We start from the raw sequence: 22,447 nt of genomic DNA on the forward strand, positions 1-22,447 counted from the left end.
CTGACTAGGTGTCTGTTATAGTGCAAGAGTTAACAATTTTGTCTTGTGTTTATGCCCTCAGCACTTTTTATTTGGGTGATCAAGCCGATCTTACAGCATACAGTTGCCTTGACCAGGCCCAGGTTAAAAACTGCCTACTCTCCGTTGATAGCCGGGTACAGTCCTACTTTCAAGTGAGTATATATATACATTTTTAAAACTGTGTGTGTAAATTACATTTAAAATATATAAAATTTGGAAAGATGACAGTGTTACGATTTTTTGTGGATGTAAATTTATTGCTCTAAAACTATAAAGAATATTTAAATCAATCCATTTAAGAATCAGAACCTGTATTATTGTAATACCATTGCCAAAAACACCACAACAATTGAAAGCCATTACCACTAACCTTTTTTTCCCCAGTAATTACAAATACTGGAGTACTAATAAACTATAAACGAAGAAAGTACCTTGGTAGAAATGTTCTTAAGATAAAGGTCCAATTTTTTTTTTTGAAAAATGTATCTTCATCATACTATTTCTGTATTTCTTTTGTAAGCTACTTTAAGTTAAAACAGAAGTATACATTTTGCAATCAATTATTGATGTACAATTCAAATAAGACTACTCATTACACAAAGGTTCTGCAGAATTACAGCACAAACATGTATGTAATGTATTGTATGTACATGTATGTAATGTAATGTAATTTGTATGTACTAGTTTACTTATTGCTTGCACTGCAGATAATTAAAGTTCTTATGTTTACAAACATAACATGTGATGAATATACAATGTACGAGCTGATCAACACATTATTTCATGGGTAGGGCAGGCACCATACCCATGAGCAACATTTTTGAAGAAATTAATTTAGGTCTCTTGCACTGTACCGCTGGTTTAGTAAGTTGAACCGGAAAGGCAAAACATTTTTTTATGAAAACAGCCTGATAAGACATTAACTTGTAGTGTAACCTTATGATGTAAATCAGATTTTTTGTCCGTAGAGTTACTTGACTTGACTGTGTGACACTGATGTTGCGTTGGAGCTACAATGGAAGTAAATGTAGAAAGTTATGTTTGAATGCAATTAATTTGTAGAAAAAGGAAGAAATTATAAAAAAAAAAAAAAAAAAAAAAAAAAAGGAAAATATAAGTGAAACACTACTTTTAAGTTTACAAGTATAATATCTTATAAACTCTTACAGTTAAAAGAAAATAAACATTTGCAATATTTTCAATGCTTAATGTTAATGCTTCCATTACAATCAGTTTTTAATCATGGATATATTATTTTTTTTTTCCCATTGACAAAGGAAACACTGTTCGTTGTGCTTAGTTACCAACCAAAACAACTCTCAAGATTTTGATTATGGTAAGTTAATATTTGTCACATTTATAGGTGCAAACAATAACGGTAATTACTGGGTTCATACACTTTCAATTACAACAGTTTAAGATCATATTCTTATACACTACTGTTTACCAAAGATTTAATGAAAAGAATAGCATCAAACAGCAGGAATCACTAAAAGAATATATAATGAAACGCCTCTGTGCTACAAGTCACAGCCAACCCACAATACAGCTTTTATACAAAAAGTAGAGATCTTTGTACTTAGAGGGCTATATTACCTGACGAAGAACAGTCTATAAGAGCATAAATATAACCGAAGTACAAGGGTGACAAGCTCGTTACTGCGCTGCGCGATAGCACTGCCGTTGAACACAACACTTAAGAGTAATACATGAAACATACAATAGTTATAGCACAACACAACCATTCAGTGTGCGTTGTGAACCCCTTACACTCATCGCTATCAAGAATTTGATAAGAAATGACATTCGCTACTACAGTGTCTACCTTAACCTCCTTGCCGGTCTAATTCCCGCCGGCAAGGAGGCAGCGCAGCTTTTTTCTTTTTTTTTCAAATCATGTAACGAGCCCAGGGTTCGCTACATGATAGCCGCTGAGCGGCGGCATCCCCTCACCCACTCCGATCGCCTTCGGCGATCAGAGTAAGCAGGAAATCCCGTTCAGAACGGGATTTCCAGCAGGGCTTCCCCGGTCGCCATGGCGACGGGGCGGGATGACGTCATTGACATCGGGAAGTCCTAGGGAATCCCGATCCACCCCTCAGTGCTGCCTGGCACTGATTGGCCAGGCTGCGCAGGGGTCTGGGGGGGGGGGGGGGGGCGGCTCAGCATGGCGGGTAGTGGCGAATTGGTGGGTAGCGGCGGCAATCGTGTACTACACGCAGCTAGCAAAGTGCTAGCTGCGTGTAGGAAAAAAAATGCAAATCGGCGCAGCGGGGCCTGAGAAATCCTCCTGTGCAGGTTACCCCGAGCTGAGCTCGGGATAACCGGCAAGGAGGTTAAAGGGAAGGTCCAAGCAAAATAAAAAAATGAGTTTCACTTACCTGGGGCTTCTACCAGCCCCATGCAGCCATCCTGTGCCCTCGTAGTCACTCACTGCTGCTCCAGTCCCCCACTGGCAGCTTGCCGACCTCGGAGGTCGGCGGGACGCATTGCGTACATTTTTACGCATTCCAGTTGGTGCAGGAACATTAACACATACATTTTTTTTACGCATTAGTGGTTTAATGCATACATTTTTACGCATAGATTCACTAATGCGTAAAAATGTATGTGTTAATGTTCCTGCACCAACTGGAATGTGTAAAAATGTATGCAATGCATCCCGCCGACCTCCAAGGTCGGCATGCTGCCAGCGGGGGACTGGAGCAGCAGTGAGTGACTCCGAGGGCACAGGATGGCTGCATGGGGCTGGTAGAAGCCCCAGGTAAGTGAAACTCATTTTTTTATTTTGCTTGGACCTTCCCTTTAAAGAACACACAAATGCATGTGAGAAGCTACTTATATACACAAACAAAGAGGAACATAATATTTACAATACAGAACATTATAATAACAGTTGCACGTAAAGATTTTGAAATTATAAACGAGTGTAAACAGTGGAAAGGAAACAAAAAGGTGTACATGAACAAACCAAACAAACAAATTATTATTAGGGAACAATATGTGCACAACGTCTACTTCTTAATTGCAAAATAAACCATCTTCATAATGCTAAACTAATAGTTTCTCAGTCACAAATTGCTGTTTGATGTCTTCATAGTGTCAATTCACATAAATGTCGTTGTAGCGTTGTACACAGGCATTGTCCAGAGAAATAAAAGTACAACTATACTGCATACAATCTACTATATTAAAAAAAAAAAAAAAAAAAGATTATTTAGGAGTATGCAATTTTAACATTTCATGGAGTAAGTATGCACCTAACAATGCAATATCTGAAATTAACCACTATTCATGTGCAAATCACATACAAATCTAGCCTGCTTCCTATTCCCAATGTACTATGGGCCTACAGTTCACAAATACAAAACACACTGATTACCTACAAAACACCATTCCAAAAATTATACTGCTTCAAAAATTTTCAAAATGAATATGAATTCTGATTTTGTATATACATACAGCAGTGCTATATCGACATCAAGGCTCAAGTAACAAGGTTCAAGAACAAAATAGTACAATCAATCAAACAAAACCAAACAGTTCTAACAAACAGTAATAGGAAACATCTTGAATGATTATTACATGCTAATCTGTACATTACCATTAATGGACATTGTGCTGTACAATGTGATATTACTTTGTAGCTGTATGTAATCGCTTTCAGAAGCACTGGATTGAAATATTTGATAATAAATACTTAAAGGGGTTCTTCCGCGAATGAGGAAAAAAAATCTAAATGGTTTATGCATGTTCTATTAAAAATCCTTCTAAAATAGTGTGAAAAGTTTTTCAAAAAAATGAATGGTTTCACCAATACAACATGTAATGTATACAGTGACGGCTGACGGGACTGTGAGGCTAATCCATTTGTTAGGGGTGTTTTTTTTTTTACTGTCATTTCACAAGCTGCTCCCTACCTAGTTTTCATTGCTGTAATGCAGGGCTATGATGAAGTGCTGTGGAATGGCACTTACAGCTGTTAAAATAACGGCTGTGCTGCTCTGTAGTTTCTGCTTGTACTTCCTCACAGAGCTGACCCCCCTCCCCCCGCCTCTTCCTGTAGGCAGAGGTCGGGCAGCTCTTCGGAGCAAATCACGTGTTTACCTCGTTGCCCGGCAACCAGACTTCAGCGTCTGTGCAGAGGACTTCCTATCCATTGCACGGCAAGTTAGCTGCCTGAGCTACAGTTCATTGTTACACAGTGTGCTTCTCCTTGCAGCTAAATTAACAGATGGCATGAGTGCTGACTCACTGTGTAACAATGAACTGTATCTCAGGCAGCTAACTTGCCGTGCAGAGGATAGGAAGTCCTCTGCACAGACGCTGAAGTCTATTTGCCGGGCAACGAGGTAAACACATGATTTGCTCCGAAGAGCTGCCCGACCTCTGCCTACACTGAGAGGCGGGGGGAGGGGGGTCAGCTCTGTAAGGAAGTACAAGCAGAAACTACAGAGCAGCACAGCCGTTATTTTAACAGCACTTCATCATAGCCCTGCATTACAGCAATGAAAACTAGGTAGGGAGCAGCTTGTGAAATGACAGTAAGAAAAAAAACACCCCTAACAAATGGATTAGCCTCACAGTCACCTCAGCCGTCACTGTATACATTACATGTTGTATTGGTGAAACCATTCATTTTTTTAAAAAACTTTTCACACTATTTTAGAAGGATTTTTAATAGATTATGCATAAACCATTTTGATTTTTTTCCTCATTCGCGGAAGAACCCCTTTAAGAATTTACATAGCAGTTTATTGGGCTACACTCTTTAATATAAGGAAATAACATTTTTTTTTTTTTTTTTTTGATAAGGCATCATCAACCCTGAGGAGCAAAAAAGGGAAAAATGTCTTCACTCATGAGGGATACATTTACTTATTCGATAAGTATAACAAGGATAGAATACTGAAATTTTGGAGATGCACTTAAAAAAATGCAGCTAAAAAATGTACTGGGAGAGTGCATACAGATGCTACAACTGGAGCATTTATTAAGTTGGTAACTAATCACAACCATGGGCCTTTACCTGCTGATGTTCATGTATCGCGCCTGACCTGAGGAGTGCTATGAAGGAAAAAGCCATTAGTACGGTCGAGCCCCCCTCTGTCATTATCAACTCTGCTTTGACAAATGTAACTCACGCAGTACTTGGTACTTTACCCAATAGGGAGTTTTTACGTCAGATGGTCCAGTACCAACGTAGACTTGTGTTGAGTCAGCGTCAGCTAGGGTCTTTGTGTGCGCAGTGCACGTCTGCGCTGTCCGCACCCTCTCGTTAGTGCTACACCCGTCCTATTTGTTTATATTACTTCTATTGTGTATTCGCTGACTATACTGTACTGCAGTCTGTGTATAGGGACACCGTCAGTCAGCGTCAGCTAGGGTCTTTGTGTGCGCAGTGCACGTCTGCGCTGTCCGCACCCTCTCGTTAGTGCTACACCCGTCCTTATTGTTTATATTACTTCTATTGTGTATTCGCTGACTATACTGTACTGCAGTCTGTGTATAGGGACACCGTCAGTCAGCGTCAGCTAGGGTCCTTGTGTGCACAGTGCACGTCTGCGCTGTCCGCACCCTCTCGTTATTATTATTATTATTATTTTTTATTTATATAGCGCCAACATATTCCGCAGCGCTTTACAAAGCACAATAAGACGACAAGGGGAACATAGATACAACTAACAAATATACAGCAGAGTTCCAAGCAGCACAAATATTGTGACAAAAACAGTAAACATTAGGAGGATGACCCTGCCCTTGTGAGCTTACAATCTAATGGGTAGTGGGGGACACACTAGGTAAGGGGGTGGAGGATGGATGAGGCAGTGACCCTTTGCCTCTGATTACATTGTGACAGATAAGTAAATAAGGGCTATAGAATGTTATAAGCTTGTCTGAAAAGGTGTGTTTTAAGAGTGCGTTTGAAGATGTCCAGGTTTGGAGCATGACGTACAGGCTGTGGAAGAGAGTTCCAGATAAGGGCTGATGCTCGTGTAAAGTCCTGGATGCGAGCATGAGAGGAGGTGATCAGCTTAGAGGCCAGGAGAATTTCTTGGGAGGAGCGAAGGTTGCGGGAGGGACAATATATTGAGATTAGTGAGGAGATGAATGGAGGAGACAACTCGTGGAGGGCTTTGTATGTTAGAGTCAGGAGTTTGAACTGGATCCTCTGGGTAATGGGTAACCAGTGGAGAGAACGGCACAGTGGGGCTGCATCGGAAGAGCGTGTGGAAAGGTGAATGAGGCGGGCCGCTGCATTTAGAAGGGATTGGAGAGGAGCTAGCCTGTTTTTTGGTAGGCCACAGAGCAGGGTGTTGCAGTAGTCTAGGCGGGAGATGATTAAGGCATGAACAAGCATTTTGGTGGCCTCTTGTGTGAGGAAGGGACGGATACGGAATATATTTTTGAGCTGGAAATAGCAGGTGGTGGTTAAAGAGGCAATGTGAGGTTTAAAGGAGAGCTCTGAGTCAAGTATAACCCCCAAGCAGCGGGCCTTAGTGGTTGAGGTTATTGGGGTGTTGTCTACCGTTATGGTTGCAATTGGTGGGGGTGTAGATAGCAATGGTGGAAAAATCACAATTTCCGTTTTAGTCATGTTGAGTTTGAGGAAGCGGGAGGACATGAATGCAGAAATGGCACGTAGACAGTCGGGGACTCTGGATAGTAGTGAGGACAGGTCAGGAGCTGAGAGATAGATTTGGGTGTCATCCGCATAGAGGTGATACTGGAAGCCAAAAGAGTTAATTAGTTGTCCCAGGCCACGGGTGTAGATTGAGAAAAGAAGTGGCCCAAGAACAGAGCCTTGAGGTACACCAACAGACAGTGGGTGTGGAGAGGACTTGGTGTTAGAGAAGGAGACAGTGTAAGAGCGTCCAGAGAGATAAGAGGAGATCCAGGAATGTGCTTGTCCCTTGATTCCTAAAGATGACAGTGTCTGCAGAAGCAGAGCATGATCAACCGTGTCAAAGGCAGAGGAAAGGTCAAGGAGTATTAGAATGGAGAACTGGCCTTTGGATTTAGCTACCAGTAGGTCATTAGCAACTTTCGTGAGGGCAGTTTCAGTGGAATGGTGTGTGCGGAATCCAGATTGAAAGGGGTCAAGTAAGGAGTTGGTAGAGAGAAAGGCAGACAATTCTGAATGGATGTGACGTTCCAGCAGTTTAGAAGCAAAGGGGAGGAGCGAGACAGGACGGTAGTTGGATAGAGAAGTTGGATCAAGAGAGGGTTTTTTGATTAGTGGTGTGATGATAGCTTGTTTGAATAAGGAAGGAAAAGTGCCAGTGGAGATAGAAAGGTTGAATAGAGTTGTTAGAGCGGGATTAAAGGAGGAGGAAAGCTGGGGGATTAGATGAGAGGGAATGGGGTCCAGGGCACAGGTAGTGAGATGCGCTTTGGAGATTAGTGAGGAAAGACACTGTTCAGTTAGTGTGGTGAAAGATGTTAGAGTGGGAGACTGGTCTTGTGGAGTGGGGGGAAGGCAGTTAGTGGTGGGTGAGGGTGCAGGTGGACAGAAGGAATTTATAGGTGACGGCTGTGCTGGTAAAAATGGTTGCGCGTTGAAGCTATTACGTATTGCATCAATCTTGCTTGTAAAGTATGATGCAAAGTTGTCGGCTGACAGACATGTGGTAGGGGGAGGAGGTGGGGGACGAAGTAGGGAGTTAAAGGTGTTGAACAATTGTTTTGGGTTGTGGGACTGTGAGGAAATGAGCGAGGAGAAATAAGACTGCTTAGCAGAAGTGAGGGCATCCCTGAGCTCCTGCATAGTTTGTTTATAGTGATTGAAGTCTTCTACAGCAGCGCTTTTTCTCCAGCATCTTTCTGCCACCCTGGAGTGCCTTTTCAGCTGTTTGATTTGTTCAGTGAGCCAGGGCTGCCGGTTAGTTTGGCGGGGGCAGGTGGTGGTGAGTGGAACGGCTGAATTCATGGCAGAGGAGACTACATTAAAAAAGTAACTGGATGCTGCCTCAGGGTCAGTGTAGGAAGACAGGGTACTTAGAGGTTGCAAGGCCTCAGTCAGGGAATTCACATCCAGGTTGCGGTAATTCCTGCGCGTGACTGTATGGTGTAGTGTTGGAGGAGTTGACGGTAGAGAAGAATTGATTGAGAAGGTAAGAAGGTTGTGGTCTGAGAGGGGAAGCGGAGTGTTATGAAAGCTTGAAATAGAACAGAGGCGGGTAAAGACAAGGTCAAGAGTGTGGCTGTCTTTGTGGGTGGAAGTGGAGGACCATTGGGCGAGGTCAAACGAGGAGGTGAGAGAGAGAAGTTTGGTGGCAGTAGGGCAATTGGTATTGATGGGTATATTAAAATCTCCAATGATGATAGAGGGTATATCAGTGGAGAGGAACTGGAGAAGCCATGCTGAAAGGTGATCAATGAAAGTAGAGGCTGGACCGGGCGGGTGGTATATAATAGCAATCTGAATGTGGTATGGAGAGTAGAGACGGACAGCATGAACTCGTTAGTGCTACACCCGTCCTATTTGTTTATATTACTTCTATTGTGTATTCGCTGACTATACCGTACTGCAGTCTGTGTATAGGGACACCGTCAGTCAGCGTCAGCTAGGGTCTTTGTGTGTGCAGTGCACGTCTGCGCTGTCCGCACCCTCTCGTTAGTGCTACACCCGTCCTATTTTTTTTCTATTACTTCTATTGTGTATTTGCTGACTTGTACTGTACTGTAGTCTGTGTATTGGGACACCGTCAGTCAGCGTCAGCTAGGGTCTTTGTGTGCGCAGTGCACGTCTGCGCTGTCCGCACCCTCTCGTTAGTGCTACACCCGTCCTATTGTTTATATTACTTGTATTGTGTATTCGCTGAATTGTACTGTAGTCTGTGTATAGGGACACCGTCAGTCAGCGTCAGCTAGGGTCTTTGTGTGCGCACTGTGCACTCTCTCGTTAGCACTACACCGATCTCTGCTGTAGAGTACACCTGTCCGTCACCTCACACACCCACCACCACCAGTCCCACCCCATTAAAGTACCCCACTTGTCCCACCCGCCTTTACATACATACGTTTTTTTTCATTTGTATAATATTAAAAATATATGATGTCTGGCACTGGCAGCCGCGGTTTGGGCAGGGGCAGCAAGGGCATCACCAAGAGAGGAGGTCGTGGGCGTGGCAGCCGCGCCACCACCATGATGCGCAGTTCTGCGTCTGCACCAGTGGCTATTCCGCCATTAGCCACTGGCCGTGGACTCCTTGGCCGCCCAACAGCTGGGAGTCACGCTGCAGAGACACAGCAGCAGCATGTGGCGCAGATGTTCCTCCCACCGCCAGGTCGTAGCCGTCCTATTGAGGAGAAGGATGCAGACTCTATTGTGGAACTGATGGTGGATGAGCAGGCCACTATTAGCTCTGGAACCGAGTCCTCCACCCCCGCCACCACTCCTGTTCGCAAGAGCAGCAGCAGCCGACCAGCACTGCCTGGGGAGGAGGAGTGCAGTTCTCCAGCCCCAGCGGGCGACACCAGCGCCCTGTCACTCAGCACCTTCTTATCCCCAAGCACAGCGGGGTTATGGAGTGCTGTTGCGGCAGAATTGGAGGAGGAAGGAATGCTGATGGGCACTTTGGGGGATGATGCTTTGGACAGTCAGACAGTGGTGACTGTCCATCCGCCCATGCATGCAGAAGGGGAGTTTGTGGGATCCCAGCAGGACATGTTTGCGGAGGGGGAGGATGATGATGACAGGGTGAAGGACAGAGACTGGGTGCCAGGTCCTGGGAGTGGGGATGTCATCAGCTCGGAGGAGGATGCGTCTGTGGGCCTTGCTAGAAGGATCAGCATTGCAGGCATGGGCAGGATCACAAGTGGGCGTGGTATGCAGGCCACACAGCGTGCTGATCCGGAGACGAGTTCTGCCAGTGCCACCACCAGCCGCACCAAGAACACCCCCCCCCCCCCCCCCAACCACCACTGGGAGACCAGCGGCAGCAGCACCTTCCAGCCAAAGGGGCAACTTCACCTCCCCAATTTGGAATTATTTCACCCTGCCATATGTGGAGTGCAAGTATGCCACCTGCAACCAGTGCCGCCAGCAGCTCAGCAGAGGGAAGGAGCCCTCTGCATACGGCACCACCTCTCTGGTCAACCATCTGGCAGGGAAACACTTTCATGAGCATGAGGAGTTCATGTAGTTGACGGAAGCTGGCAGTGGCAGTGGCAGACCGGCCACCACTGCGAAGCCGTCGGCAGCAGCCACCCGCCCTCCTCCACCTCCTCCAGCAGCACCAGCAGGAGTGCGTCAGAAACGCACTGCTTCTCCTCCCTCTGCAACTCCTGCTGCCGACACTGAGGCCTGTTCTGGCAGCCAGTCCTCAGTGGCCTCCTCTGCTCCCTCCACTGATTCCCGTGCCAGCAAAAGGCATCGCCAGACCCTGCTCAGCGACACCTTCCAGGGGGTGGTCAGGGTTCTGCCTCCCAGCAGCCGTCGTATGTGTCAGCTGAACGGCTTGCTGGCATGGGCCATGTGCTCCCAACTCCTGCCTTATTCCCTTGTGCAGAAGGGGAGCGACATGCGTGCGCTCCTGATGTGTGCAGCCCCCGATTGGCCAATCCCCAGCCGACATTATTTTGAACGCACGGCCATCCCTGCACTTCACCGCTCTGTGATGGCCAATGTTGGGAGAGGGCTGGAGCACGCGGTGGGTCAACGGGTCCACGTCACCATGGACTCGTGGAGCAGCCGGTTTGGGACAGGCCGCTATCTGTCCTTCACCACGCATTGGGTCAGCTTGGTGGAAGGGGGTGAGGAGGGGGTAGCAGCATCGGGCACTGTCAGAGCAGCAGCACCAACAACGCAGTGGGTGGTGCCACCATGCAGGGTCAGCGGAATAGCAGCAGGTTCCTCTGATCCGCTTCCATCCTCCGGCACACCAGCCCAAACCCTCCACCTCAGCAGCAGCGTGAAGCCCCGCCACTGCCAAGCGCTGCTGGAATTGGTCAGCGTGGGGAAGACCAAACTGACAGCGAACCATGTCCTGGCCAAACTCCGAGAGCAGGAGAGGAATTGGCTGACCCCCAGAGGCCTCAGAGTCGGAGAGGTGGTGTCCGACAATGGGGCAAACCTTGTTGCTGCCATCAACAAGGGAGACCTGACCCACATCCCCTGCCTGGCGCACGTCCTAAACCTGGTAGTCCAAAAGTTCCTGCGGACCTATCAGGGGATGGACCGACTCCTTGAGGAAGTCGGCTCATGATCGATGTTCCAACTCACTGGAACTCCACCCTGGAGATGTTGGAGCGTCTGGTTGAACAGAGGCAGGCTGTCAGTCAGTACGTTGCACGAGCAACAGTTGCCGCCATCACTGCAACTGGGCGTGCCACCACCAACCTCCCGTCCATCATCTCCACCGAGGACTGGGGGCACATGCAGCAGGTGTGCTCAGTCCTGGCACCCTTCCTGCAGGCCACCAGCATGGTAAGCAGGGACCATGCAATGGTGTGCGAGTGGGTCCCCTTGGTGTGTGTGCTGGACAGGGACTTGTATGCACTGCTGGAAGAGGGAGCGGCAGCCTTGGACCAGCAGGAGATGCAGGCAGCTTCACAGGCCACCTCTGAGGAGGAGGGCTTGGAGTTGGTGGAGGTCCCTGACCTTGCTGCTGATGAGGGGGAGCAGCAGAGCGCAGCTGGACTGGTGCGGGGGTGGAGAGAGGATGAGGTGCAGGAGGCAGAGGAAGACAGCACTGTTGGCTCTGGGGCTGCCGATGATGTGCCAGCAGACGTGGCCATACTCTTCCCAATGGCGGCGTACATGCTGAGGTGCCTGTGCATGGACCCAAGGGTCATCCAGATGAAGAAGAGGGAGGACATCTGGATCTGCATGATGCTGGACCCACGTCTGAAGGGGAAGCTCAGCCAGTTCCTGCCTGCAGGAGGAGACCATGCGCAACAAATGAGGGATTTGCAGCTGTCCCTTGTTGAGCGCTTGGAGGAAGCCTTCCCTCAGCCATCCACCCCCACTGTCCAGCCAGCATAGAGGCAGCAGCAGGTGCCTGCATCCACCAGCAGCAAGCGCACGCGCATCACAGACCTGCTGTCTCTGACCAACGAGCTCTACATGAGTGTAGAGCTGCCAAGGACTAGAGGAGGTGCCTGCAGCAGCATCCTTCTCCAGTCACAGACAGCGCTTGACCCGCATGGTGGCTGACTACATGGGGTCCTTCAGCAGGCTTGACAGCGTTGCCCCTGTTGATCCCATGGAGTATTGGGTCAAGCACCTGCTTATCTGGAGCGAGCTTGCGCAGTATGACCTGGAAGTGCTCTCCTGCCCCCCTTCCAGCGTACTGTCAGAGCGTTGCTTCAGTGCAGCCGGTGGAGTCGTCACTGAGAAGCGATCTCGTCTGTCTCACAAGTCTGTGGAAAGACTGACATTTCTCAAAATGAACCAGGCTTGGGTGGAAGGCGAATTCCTGGCCCCTGTTGTCAGCGAGAGGGGGACATGAAGTGGCGCACACACACATTACACCTGCTGCTGCTGTATTTCTTCCTGCTGTCTGTGTCTCCACTGCCAGGGAACACATTACAAGGTGCTGCTGCCCATGCGCCAACAGCTATTACGCTCAAAAATAGCTGCCTGCATTATTTTGAGAAAAAAAAAAATTGTAATTAATTTAGAGGTGTCCGGGTTGAAAACTGTGCTGTCCCAATTGTGTATTGGACACAATGTGGGCTTCACGACCGCTGTCTGGAACCTCATGCTGTGTATTTATGGCCCTGGAACCACCGATAGGACCCAGGGCCTATTATGTCTCGCTGCCTGCCCTCCTGCCTGCTGCCAAATGCCAGTCTGCCACACACACTCATCCTCCTCACGCTGCCTGCTGCTGTATTTCCTCCTGCTGTGTGTGTTTCCACTGCCAGGGAACACATTACAAGGTGCTGCTGCCCATGCGCCACCAGCTATTACGCTCAAAAATAGCTGCCTCTCTGCCTACATTAATTTGAAAAAAAAAATTGTAATTATTTTAGAGGTGTCCGGGTTGAAAACTGTGCTGTCCCAATTGTGTATTGGACACAATGTGGGCTTCACGACCGCTGTCTGGAACCTCATGCTCTGTATTTATGGCCTGGAACCACCGCTAGGAACCAGGGCCTATTATGTCTCGCTGCCTGCCCTCCTGCCTGCTGCCAAATGCCAGTCTGCCACACACACTCATCCTCCTCATGCTGCCTGCTGCTGTATTTCCTCCTGCTGTCTGTGTTTCCACTGCCAGGGAACACATTACAAGGTGCTGCTGCTCATGCGCCACCAGCTATTACGCTAAAAAATAGCTGCCTCTCTGCCTGCATTAATTTGAAAAAAAAAAATTAAAAAAAATTGTAATTATTTTAGAGGTGTCCGGGTTGAAAACTGTGCTGTCCCAATTGTGTATTGGACACAATGTGGGCTTCACGACCACTGTCTGGAACCTCATGCTGTGTATTTACTGCCCTGGAACCACCGATAGGACCCAGGGCCTATTATGTCTCGCTGCCTGCCCTCCTGCTGCCTGCTGCCAGTCTGCCACACACACTCATCCTCCTCACGCTGCCTGCTGTTATATTTCCTCCTGCTGTCTGTGTCTCCACTGCCAGGGAACACATTACAAGGTGCTGCTGCCCATGCGCCAACAGCTATTACGCTCAAAAATAGCTTCCTGCATTATTTTGAAAAAAAAAATTGTAATTATTTTAGAGGTTTCCGGGTTGAAAACTGTGCTGTCCCAATTGTGTATTGGACACAATGTGGGCTTCACGACCGCTGTCTGGAACCTCATGCTGTTTATTTACGGCCCTGGTACCACCGCTAGGAACCAGGGCCTATTATGTCAGTCAAATCACACTGCCTGACACACACTACTCCTCCTCCTGTAGCTGCATTGAGCTTCTGCTGTCTGTGTGCTGCTACCACTGCCAGGGAGAACAGAATAAGAACCATTTTCTGCTGCCACCTGCCCACCCACTCTCCTACCGGCAGCTATTACCACACTACGGCTTGATACTACTTCCTCCTCCTGCTGATGTCTGTGTTTTACCACCGCCAGGGTACACAGAAAAATGTGCTGTGGCTTGCAATGTGCCACTACCTACCTATTATGCCATCAACACAAATATAACTATGGTGTTATTAAAATAAAATATGTCCACAAATGAAGTAAAAAAAAATATTACAAAAGAAAGGAAAACCAAGACACATAATATAATGATAGAGAAGAAGAGGAAGAAGAAGATATAGAAGAAGAAAATGAAGAAGATATAGATGAAGAAGACAAAGAAGAAGAAGATATAGAAGAAGATATAAAAGAAGATATGGAAGATGAATATGAAGATGAATGATGAAGATGGAAGAAGAAGATAGAAGAAGAAGAAGATAGAAGATAGAAGAAGAAGATAGAAGAAGAAGATAGAAGATAGAAGAAAGAAGAAAGAAGAAGGAAGAAGAAGATAGAAGAAAGAAGAAAGAAGAAGGAAGAAGAAGATAGAAGAAAGAAGAAAGAAGAAAGAAGAAGGAAGAAGAAGGAAGAAGAACGAAGAAGAAAGAAGAAGAAAGAAGAAGGAAGAAGAAGGAAGAAGAAAGAAGAAGAAAGAAGAAGAAAGAAGAAGAAGATTCAAGAAGAAGAAGAAGATTCGAGTAGAAGATTCAAGAAGAAGAAGATGAAGACGACGTAAATGAAGATATCCAACTTACAACCATTTTGGACACACCTTCTCATGCAAACACTTTTCATGAAGTTAATTTACTATTTTTGATACCTTTTTTTATAACTACTACATCACCACATAATCACTTGATGTTTTTCTTCATAAAAAAGGTGGTTTCATGCATCATTGACCTCCAATACAAGTTTTAAAAGCCATTTAAGGCCAGCTCGAATATTTTACTCGAATACAGACTCGGATAGTGACGTCGGATATCCGAGGTCGAATCGGATATTCAATTAACTCGAATATCGAACTTCGAGTGAATTCGGATAGTTTACTATCCGAATTCGACCAAACTCGAATAGGATAATGAGGTATCCGAGCAACACTGATGAGGAGGAAATGGAAATAATACCCAGTCCGTAAGTGCATGTCAAGTGTGAAGCAACAGCAGGGCACTTAAGTACACATGAATTGGGCCGTTTATTCAACAAGGGGGGTGTTAAATGTGGAGGACTAGGAGTCTGTGTGTACAAAACTGAAAAACGCAGACAAACTACAAAACATGTATGCGTGCCAACGCTGGAGCAGCAGCAGGGCATTTGCATAAACATGGATTGACACTTGTTTGCAGAGATAAAGGAGTTTGGAGTCTATGGAGAGGAATAGAGGTCTGTGTGTAGAGAACAGGACAGTATCTTCTGCTGAGTCCTGACTCTAGACTCATAACTCACTCATTCAAAACATTTCCTTGTCACAATGATTCTAAGTAATTTTTTGGAAACAACAAAATGAAAATACATGAAAGAAAATGCACACAAAACATTCATCCCCTTTGCATGCACCGCATAATACACTTTGGAGTATTTAACACGGAACCATAAATTAGATATCAATAGTGAAGTAATGCTGGATCCACACGATACAGTTTCATTGCAGATTTAAGGTGGCCATACATTTGAAGATTATGTGCAGCTTCCACCAAGAGAAAAATTAATGTGTAATCGAATCTGATTACAGATCAATTTGTCTCTCGATAGAATCTGGCCATAAACTACATGCTGATTCCCGTCCAATTTCAGCATTAAATCGTCAGTTAATCGGCTGAGCTTGAGGTGTGCAACCATCCACTGGCACAATCAATTATAAATTTATGTAGTTAGGTGCAATTATGCATTAACTGTCCTGTAACAGCTTCCGCACAGTGTCCCTCCATCTCGCCGGGGTAAGAACTGCGTACACGCTAGCGGCGCATAGCATCTCAGGTCAGACACTATGCAACGGCAGACTGTATGCGGAACACAGCAGGATGGACGGAAACGCATGGAGGCTGACAACGCACAGGTAATGTATAAATGCACACACTACTTAAATTTACACATTTTGGCGGAGGCTGCAGGGGGCCGACACACAACCAAACAACTGAATTAAGACAGACATATTCCAGCATGCGCAATCGACCATGCAGCCAATTTCTAGCCTGCAATTGGGTTCTTTGTCGGTCGGACATGCACTTGGCCGCAACAATTTTCATAAATTTTTATTACATTACTCAAATTGGATGGATGATTGTTTGGTTGGTCGGATAATGTATGGCAAGCTTTATCTAACAACTCGAGTACTTACAGCACATCGGATCTGAGCATAGATTAATTTTTTTTTACAAAGTGAGATGATCTATGTACTTTAAAGGAAATACAAAGTTCAGATAACTCCGGTGCAAAAAGTTAACAAAGGCTGCCATACACTGATCAATTCCCAACACATCGACCAGCACATAGATCCATCTGTGATTGACTCTGATCAAAGAGGGATCTATTGGCTGCCTGCCTAGACTGCTAAGTGATTTTAAATCAATTTCACTATGCAAACAATTCAAAATCTGTGGAACTGCCGCTGATGATGCACTCCCAACACAAACCTTTTCATACATAACCTGTTCCAGCCTGCGCACATCCACCGGTCTCCGCTGTCTCTTCTATGCTCTGGGGTCCAGAGCTCCAGCTTCACTTTACTTTCTGTCGGTGGTAGTATAAACAGCAGACTGAGCTGTACTGTTTAAACTTCCACCAACATGGAAGTAAGAGAAGCCAGTCGGAGAAAAGCGCGTAGAAGGGACACTGAGGACACGCGCCTGTGGAACACTTAATGTATTGCCGCTAGCATCGGACGTCGCTTATTACAACGCTGCTATCAACGCTATCCCCACACACCAGCAATCAAGCAATATCTTCGCCACGGACACATACACGGGAATTTTACATTTCACATGGAAATCAAACGGTCGATCAGCGCTTGCGCATCAATTTCACTACAGATTCGATCACACTTATCTAATCAGCTGTATATCGTGGGAAAAATTGGTAAGTGTATGGGCCCCTTTAATCCGGTCTTGCTATTGCACTCTATAGAAAAGATCCAATACATGCAAGCCAGGCATGAACCATTAATACCATTAGTACTTGAGAAAGCAACTCATTCAAAGTGCTCACACTCAGCTGGTGCTGATGGACCAACTATCTGATTCATAATGAACAATGAATAAAGAATCTGCCGTGATCCAGTTCAAATCCCATACATCAGTTCTTTGAAATGAATAATGAAGCTTTTATGATCCAGTTCTAATACATTGAATCAATTCTGCTGTATATCGCAGGACAATCTGGTAAGTGTATGGGCACCTTTAATCCTGCCTTAATATTGCACTCAGCAATACTGTAGAAAAGATCCCAATCATGACAGGCAGGCATGCTTTTTTTTATAACATAACTAGTACTCACTGTGAAACAAGTGAGTCACTTGCAAATGAGAAAGTAACTCATTCAAAGTACTCACAGTCAGCCAGTGCTGATGGAGTAACTATATGATTCATTATGAACACTGATGGAAGTGACTAGCAACGACTCCACGGTACAATGAATAATGTCTCCTTCATGATCCAGTTCTAATCCTATGATTGGATTTGTTAAAATGAACCAATTGCATGAGATGAACCGAACTTTCATTAACATAAACATTGTAATTTAGCAGTATGGGCTATACTTACACGGCTACATATCCGGTCAATGACGTATGGGCAACTGCTCATTAATATTAGTATTAATACCATGAGGGAGATTTAGGGATATGGGCTATGACCGGACTCCGTATTACAGACGAATGTATATTATGGGCTACAACAGAGCAATTTGGAACGGTTTTAGCAGAATATGGGCTACAAGAAGCGCACTTACTTTGTGATTGAGTACGTTGGCATATAAGGGCTACAGCTGTAGCTGGTTTGTAGGCATACTATCTATAGTTTCAACCTTTATAGGCTACACCAGGTGGTTTCTGTAGCAGAGTTGCTTTAACCGTTTATGGGTTACACGGACATCCGGGTTTGGAGTAGCCAAAATTAGTGTATATAGGCTAAAAATCGGTTCCCTTTCATAGCAGAAGGTACAACATATGGGCTAAACCTGTCGTCCTCTTTATAGCCGAAGTTACCACACATGGGCAACAAAAGAAGGATCCCGTTCATAATCGAAGAGTACATAGATGGGCAAAACATCTGGCCTTTTATAGCCGCAGTAAAAAAAAAGGCTACAAAAAAGGGATCCCTTTTATAACCAAAGTGAAGGATCCTTTTCATAACCGAATTTCACTAACATGGGTTATACAAGGCATAAGGATCCCTTTCAAAACCGAAGTGAACCGATACGGGTAAAAAGATATGGGCTATAAAAAATGGATCCCTTATGTAACGCAAGTGACAGATCCCTTTATAACCGGTGTGAACATCAATAGGATATACCAGGATGGATTTTATAACCAATGTTAGATGGGCTACACTAGGCACCCTCTCTGTAGCCGAATTTATAGAAATATAGGCTCCACCAGGCGCCCTTTTTTACAGGCGCCCTTTTCAACCGATCTGGCTTCCTTTATCATAGCAGTTCTCTACAGCAGTTTTATTTAATGTGATACAGTATGATAAAGACCATGACAAATACACAGAGCATTGCAGCGATATCACAGCAAAGTACTGGAATCCTTGCTGTAGCATTTTTCTTTTTCTGAACATTTGAAGAGAGAGAAAAACCACTCTAAGGCAGATTTTAATGCTTGGATGATTTTAGAAAATAAAGACGGTTCTTTTTCATTCCCCCCCTGTGGCATGTTGTCAGACACACACATCTGAGGTGGTGCTGAGAATGAGCCTTGCTCTCTCTTTGTCTGTGATGCTTTATGGTTTGTGTTAGCACTTTTTGGTAAATGGGCATTACTACCTGTAAGTGGTGCTGAGGAGGAGCCTTCCTCTTTCTCTGTCTGTGATGCTTTATGGTTTGTGTTAGCACTTTTTGGTAAATGGGCATTACTACCTGTAAGTGGTGCTGAGGAGGAGCCTTCCTCTTTCTCTGTCTGTGATGCTTTATGGTTTGTGTTAGCACTTTTTGGTATATGGGCATTACTATCTGAGTCATCAAATGATAGGTTCAGCTTATGCTTTTGCTCATTCCCTTCTGTATTGGTATATGTCACGGTGAATGATTGTTGAACATTCGTAAACTTAGGTCTAGCCACATTACTTGCATCAATTTGTGTATCACCTTCCTCCATAGCAGCTTCCTTGACATATTCTAGCATGTTTAAGAAAGTTACTGGATCAGACTGCTTATCTAGTTCTTTAATGAGTTCAATCTTTCTGCACAGTCTGTCAATGGACACTTTTCGCAGCTTACTCAGCTTGTCATGGAATAGTAAGTATTGGTTATTCTGCTCAGAAATGTCAGTCACAATTGAGTTCCATTGATTCTGCTGCAACTTCGAGAAGGTACCCATTCTTTTAATTATGTTATCTGATTTCTCTTTATCAACTGTGTCCTTCTTCTGCAGATCTTGGCACTTAAACTCAATTTCTGTTTTCTTCAATTTTAGTGTGTTCAGTACATTTTTCAGATTCTCCTTCTCCTGCTTAAACACTTTAGTTATAGTATCTACCTGATGTCCCTGATGTGCTTCTCCTTGGTAGCAAGCAGCACATATACAGATGGAGCACTCAGCACAGTAATACTCATGGACCTTCCCATGGCTCTGATATTCCAAGCAGCAGTTGGAAGTGGTGACATCAGACAACACGTAATCCGGAGGCTTGTCCTCATGGTTTTCAAACAGAGATGCTTCAGCTGGTATCCAAGTAGGGAAGTAGTGGTAGGAGGAGGCTCTGATGCTTCCTGGATCTGGAGGGGCATCAGTCTCTGGCGCTGTAAGGAGACATAAGAAATTATTATGAGTTATTACAGTGTTTCCCTGAAAGGGGCATATGGCTATACATAAGGGGGAATCTCGCTACCCCCACAAAATATAAGACCTTCCCGAAAATAAGCCCTAGCACATCTTTTGAAGGAAAAATTAATATAAGGCAGTGTCTTTTTTCGGGGGAAAACAGTAATATCTTACATTCTTGGCTAATCGGCACTTTCCTCTTCTCTCATATCCACCGGCCTCTTGTCTGTGCCTTTACCGGGTCTTGGCTTGATGATGTATTCAGCCGGGACCAGGTATGTGCAGACACTAGAGAGCAGTGATAAGAGAAAGTAGGAAGGTGAGTTATACTTACACAGCTGCTTCCAGCTGCTGATCTCTGCAAGGGAATCACTAGACTACCGGGGGACCCTAAAAGGGGAAGGGAGCACCACTAGACTACCAGGGAACACTTACAGTGTAAAGGGGTGGTACCACTAGACTACCAGGAGACCTTTAATATGGAAGGGAGTACCCATGCTTAAAGGGGAGGAACCATTAGACTACCATATAAAACTATTAGGGTGGGGGGTTAAACTACCAGGAAGAGCTGTGGAGAAAAGGGGACCCACTAGACTGCCAAGAAATGCCTTAAAGGGAAAGGGGGCCCACTAGACTACCAGGGCCTGCCTTAAAGTGGAAGGGGGGGGGGGGCAACTATACTATACAGGAAAAATATATGAAGGGGGGGACAACTAGACCCCAGGGAAAGCACCACTAGATGCCAAGGAACGCTCTAAATAAGAGGGGTAACCACCAGATCACCAGGACAAGCTATAACAAATTAAATGGGGGCCTAACACTTTAACAATACCATTTAGCAAAATCTTATAGTGCTGCACATTTTTGAAACCACACCGCATGCATATAAAGCAACTTATTATGCTTTCTATAAACCTTTTATTCCTCTTGTTTACCTTTAGACATGTTTTAATATCATTGCCATACTAGGAGAAAAAACTTCATAATGCAAAAAAAAAAACAAGTTTGAATATCACTGCCATACATTATAGCAGCAACAAAATGTAAATTTTATAATAAATGGTATAAATAGCCAAATTTAATCTGGGATTGTGGAACTTTGGCCCATGCTGTACCTGGAAGGAGACACAGTTTAAATTCAGAGCTGTGGTGAGCATGGATGCCACTGCAGCTATGGGAGATTGTATTTTACAAGAAAGAAAGGTAGAATTCTGGACCACTACACTACAGCTTGTTGGTCAATAATCCACACATGCTGACACTGATGATATTTTATGTTCACAGAAAACCCTCTGTCCCTGCATCTTCAGTAAGCCAATATAAAGGCACTTTGTTACTGTATTGGATTAAAGTTACCAGACATTATTGCCTATTCTTACATGACTGCACCACTGCTTATTTCAGCCATTCGCTGGAGAAGCAACGAAGGCTGCTGCGCTCAGGAGACTGATCAGCCCAATAATTATTGGTAAGGCCCGGTAACAATTACAATTACTTTTACTTGTTACAATTACTTAATACATACTATTGTGTATTTACTGCCCTCAAAGCCAATCATGTGCTTCAACTTCTAAGAGACCATGCTCATCTTGAAGATCGAGCAGAAGGGACCACTCATGCAAAAGTTCACATAAACATGGCGGATAATCAGATTGCTGGGCTTGTGGTGACAGGCCATTACCTGAGAAACTAGTATTTGCAACCTGCTTTTATTCATTCCCTACAGAAGAAGAAGCACAACACCAGGATTTACCATCTTTAGGGAAATTGTACAGCAGTTATTAGGGGAACATGCAAAATCATCAACTTCTGCAGCAAGGGAAACATGACCAACTAATATAAGGGAAGACGCCGAGAGCCCAGTATAGTGTAGTATGTACTGTAAATTGGGTATGGAAGGTAAGTATATGTAGGTTATACTCACAAACAAGGGTTACCGTCCAGGTAGCCACTATGAAGGCCAGTTATGGAGGAGTCCAACTGGAATGCCGAGAACCACGCTGAGGCACAAGCCTCTGGCTCTCGGCGGGGCTCCGATGTCAGTGGAGTGCACAGTGCTCAGTTCCCATTGGCTAAGCGGCGGACGCATCCAAAGTACGCGCTCCGCCGCTGTAAACAGGGACAGCGTATATGCATGGCGTGTCAGCAGAATTGCTGACACGCCGCAAAGTGATTGATTACTTTTGGATTCCTTTTGTTTGATTGGTTAATTCTAGTATAAGAATAAGGTGAGCGCCCTCTGTCATCACCCGTGATAGTCTCTGCTGGGCTTGTTGCTGAGACTGTGCTCACAGTGTAACGATCGGTGTAACACAGAGAGGGTATGATTACCGGTGATCTGCAGTATCACCGAGAATGCAGATATATACCAGATTATTGATGATCTGCAGTATCACTGATAATCAGATATATCTCTAACCTCTGGACACCTGAGTGATAAGAGTGTATTGGTGCAACAGTAATACTTTGAGGACCGCACCTCAGGAGTAGGTGCAAGTGCAGTAAGGAGTACTGCACAGAAACC

General features: G+C 45.1%; 1 protein-coding gene across 1 annotated transcript in view; it reads right to left on the reverse strand.

Annotated features, from left to right (window-relative positions):
• Positions 1-18,512: 18,512 nt before the first annotated feature.
• Positions 18,513-22,447, reverse strand: part of LOC137543604 (probable serine/threonine-protein kinase DDB_G0283337) — a 157,463-nt gene continuing 153,528 nt past the window's right edge. Inside the window, exon 3 of the mRNA XM_068264709.1 lies at positions 18,513-19,901. Coding sequence (XP_068120810.1) covers positions 18,670-19,901 — 1,232 coding nt within the window. The 3' untranslated portion in view covers positions 18,513-18,669. The remainder of the gene's footprint in view (positions 19,902-22,447) is intronic.

This window comes from Hyperolius riggenbachi, unplaced genomic scaffold, assembly GCF_040937935.1.
Source record: "Hyperolius riggenbachi isolate aHypRig1 unplaced genomic scaffold, aHypRig1.pri scaffold_116, whole genome shotgun sequence".
NCBI classification, from domain to species: domain Eukaryota; kingdom Metazoa; phylum Chordata; class Amphibia; order Anura; family Hyperoliidae; genus Hyperolius; species Hyperolius riggenbachi.